This window comes from Egretta garzetta, unplaced genomic scaffold, assembly GCF_000687185.1.
Source record: "Egretta garzetta isolate BGI_Z169 unplaced genomic scaffold, ASM68718v1 scaffold17, whole genome shotgun sequence".
Taxonomy (NCBI): domain Eukaryota; kingdom Metazoa; phylum Chordata; class Aves; order Pelecaniformes; family Ardeidae; genus Egretta; species Egretta garzetta.
In genome coordinates this window covers 307,199-308,080 of record NW_009260136.1, presented here as the reverse complement: position 1 = coordinate 308,080, position 882 = coordinate 307,199, and the positions used below count along the sequence as shown (strand labels likewise).

At 59.3% G+C, this 882-nt stretch overlaps 1 protein-coding gene across 1 annotated transcript; it reads left to right on the top strand.

Moving 5' to 3' along the window:
- The first annotated feature begins 6 nt into the window (after positions 1-6).
- On the top strand, positions 7-876 carry LOC118452566 (neuronal PAS domain-containing protein 4-like). The gene is made up of 2 exons (XM_035897086.1): positions 7-210; positions 487-876. The coding sequence occupies exons 1-2, from the start codon at positions 53-55 to the stop codon at positions 782-784; spliced, it is 456 nt and encodes a 151-aa protein (XP_035752979.1). The 5' UTR covers positions 7-52; the 3' UTR covers positions 785-876.
- The last annotated feature ends 6 nt before the right edge of the window (positions 877-882 follow it).

Sequence of the window (882 nt, the reverse complement as noted above, 5' to 3'; positions counted from 1 at the left end):
CTTCAGGCTGCAGCACCAGGGGAATCGGGCTGTGGCAGTGCGCGGGCGCTTCATGGCCCTGCACTGGCCGGCCTCCCCCTCCACTGCGGCCTTCCTGGCCTTCTGCACACCAGTTGCGCAGTTGCCTGCAGATGGCGATGCTGGTTCCCAAGACGACCTATTCCAGAGCACGCACAACTTGGACATGACATTTACTGATGTCACGGAGAGGTGAGGGGTGCCTGCTTGCACCACAGCTCCAGCTGTGCATCTCGGGCAGCAAGGATCATTTCCCCTCACCAAACCTGTGTGTGGGACACAGGCTGGACCCTGCATGAACAGTGAGACTCTCCCAGACACTTCCCAAGCTTCTTCCCTCCCTCATTTGCAACTCATTTCTGTACCCCTGTTGTTTTGCTCTCTCCACCATCATGCAACAGCTGCTCCTTGCTGAGGCAGTGCAGACCCTGCAAAGTACTCAGTCCCCACTCCCCCTGTCTTCCCCAGTGTCATCTACCACCTTGGCTACCGCAGGGAGGAACTGATCGGTCAGTCATGGTACAGCCTCCTGCACCCTGAGGATGCTGACCTAGCGGCTGCCCAGCACAGGGCTGTGGGTGAGTGTCAGGCCTGGGAACATTCATGTCTTCCTCCTGCCCGCTGTGGCTCCCTGCTCCGAAAAGCACGAAGCAGCAAACTGGTCACACGCCCCATACACCACATAAGGTCACAGGCAGCTTCCAGGCTCGGGAACATGGGCACCCTGCTTTGCCACAGTACAGAGCAGTGGGACAAGCCCGCTTGAGCCCCAGCTTTTGGAGAGATCAGGACAGTTACAGGCCCGATTCTGCCACCTGTGGCTTCTGTCCCGCTGGAGCCAGAGCGGCAGCCTGGCTACAGACC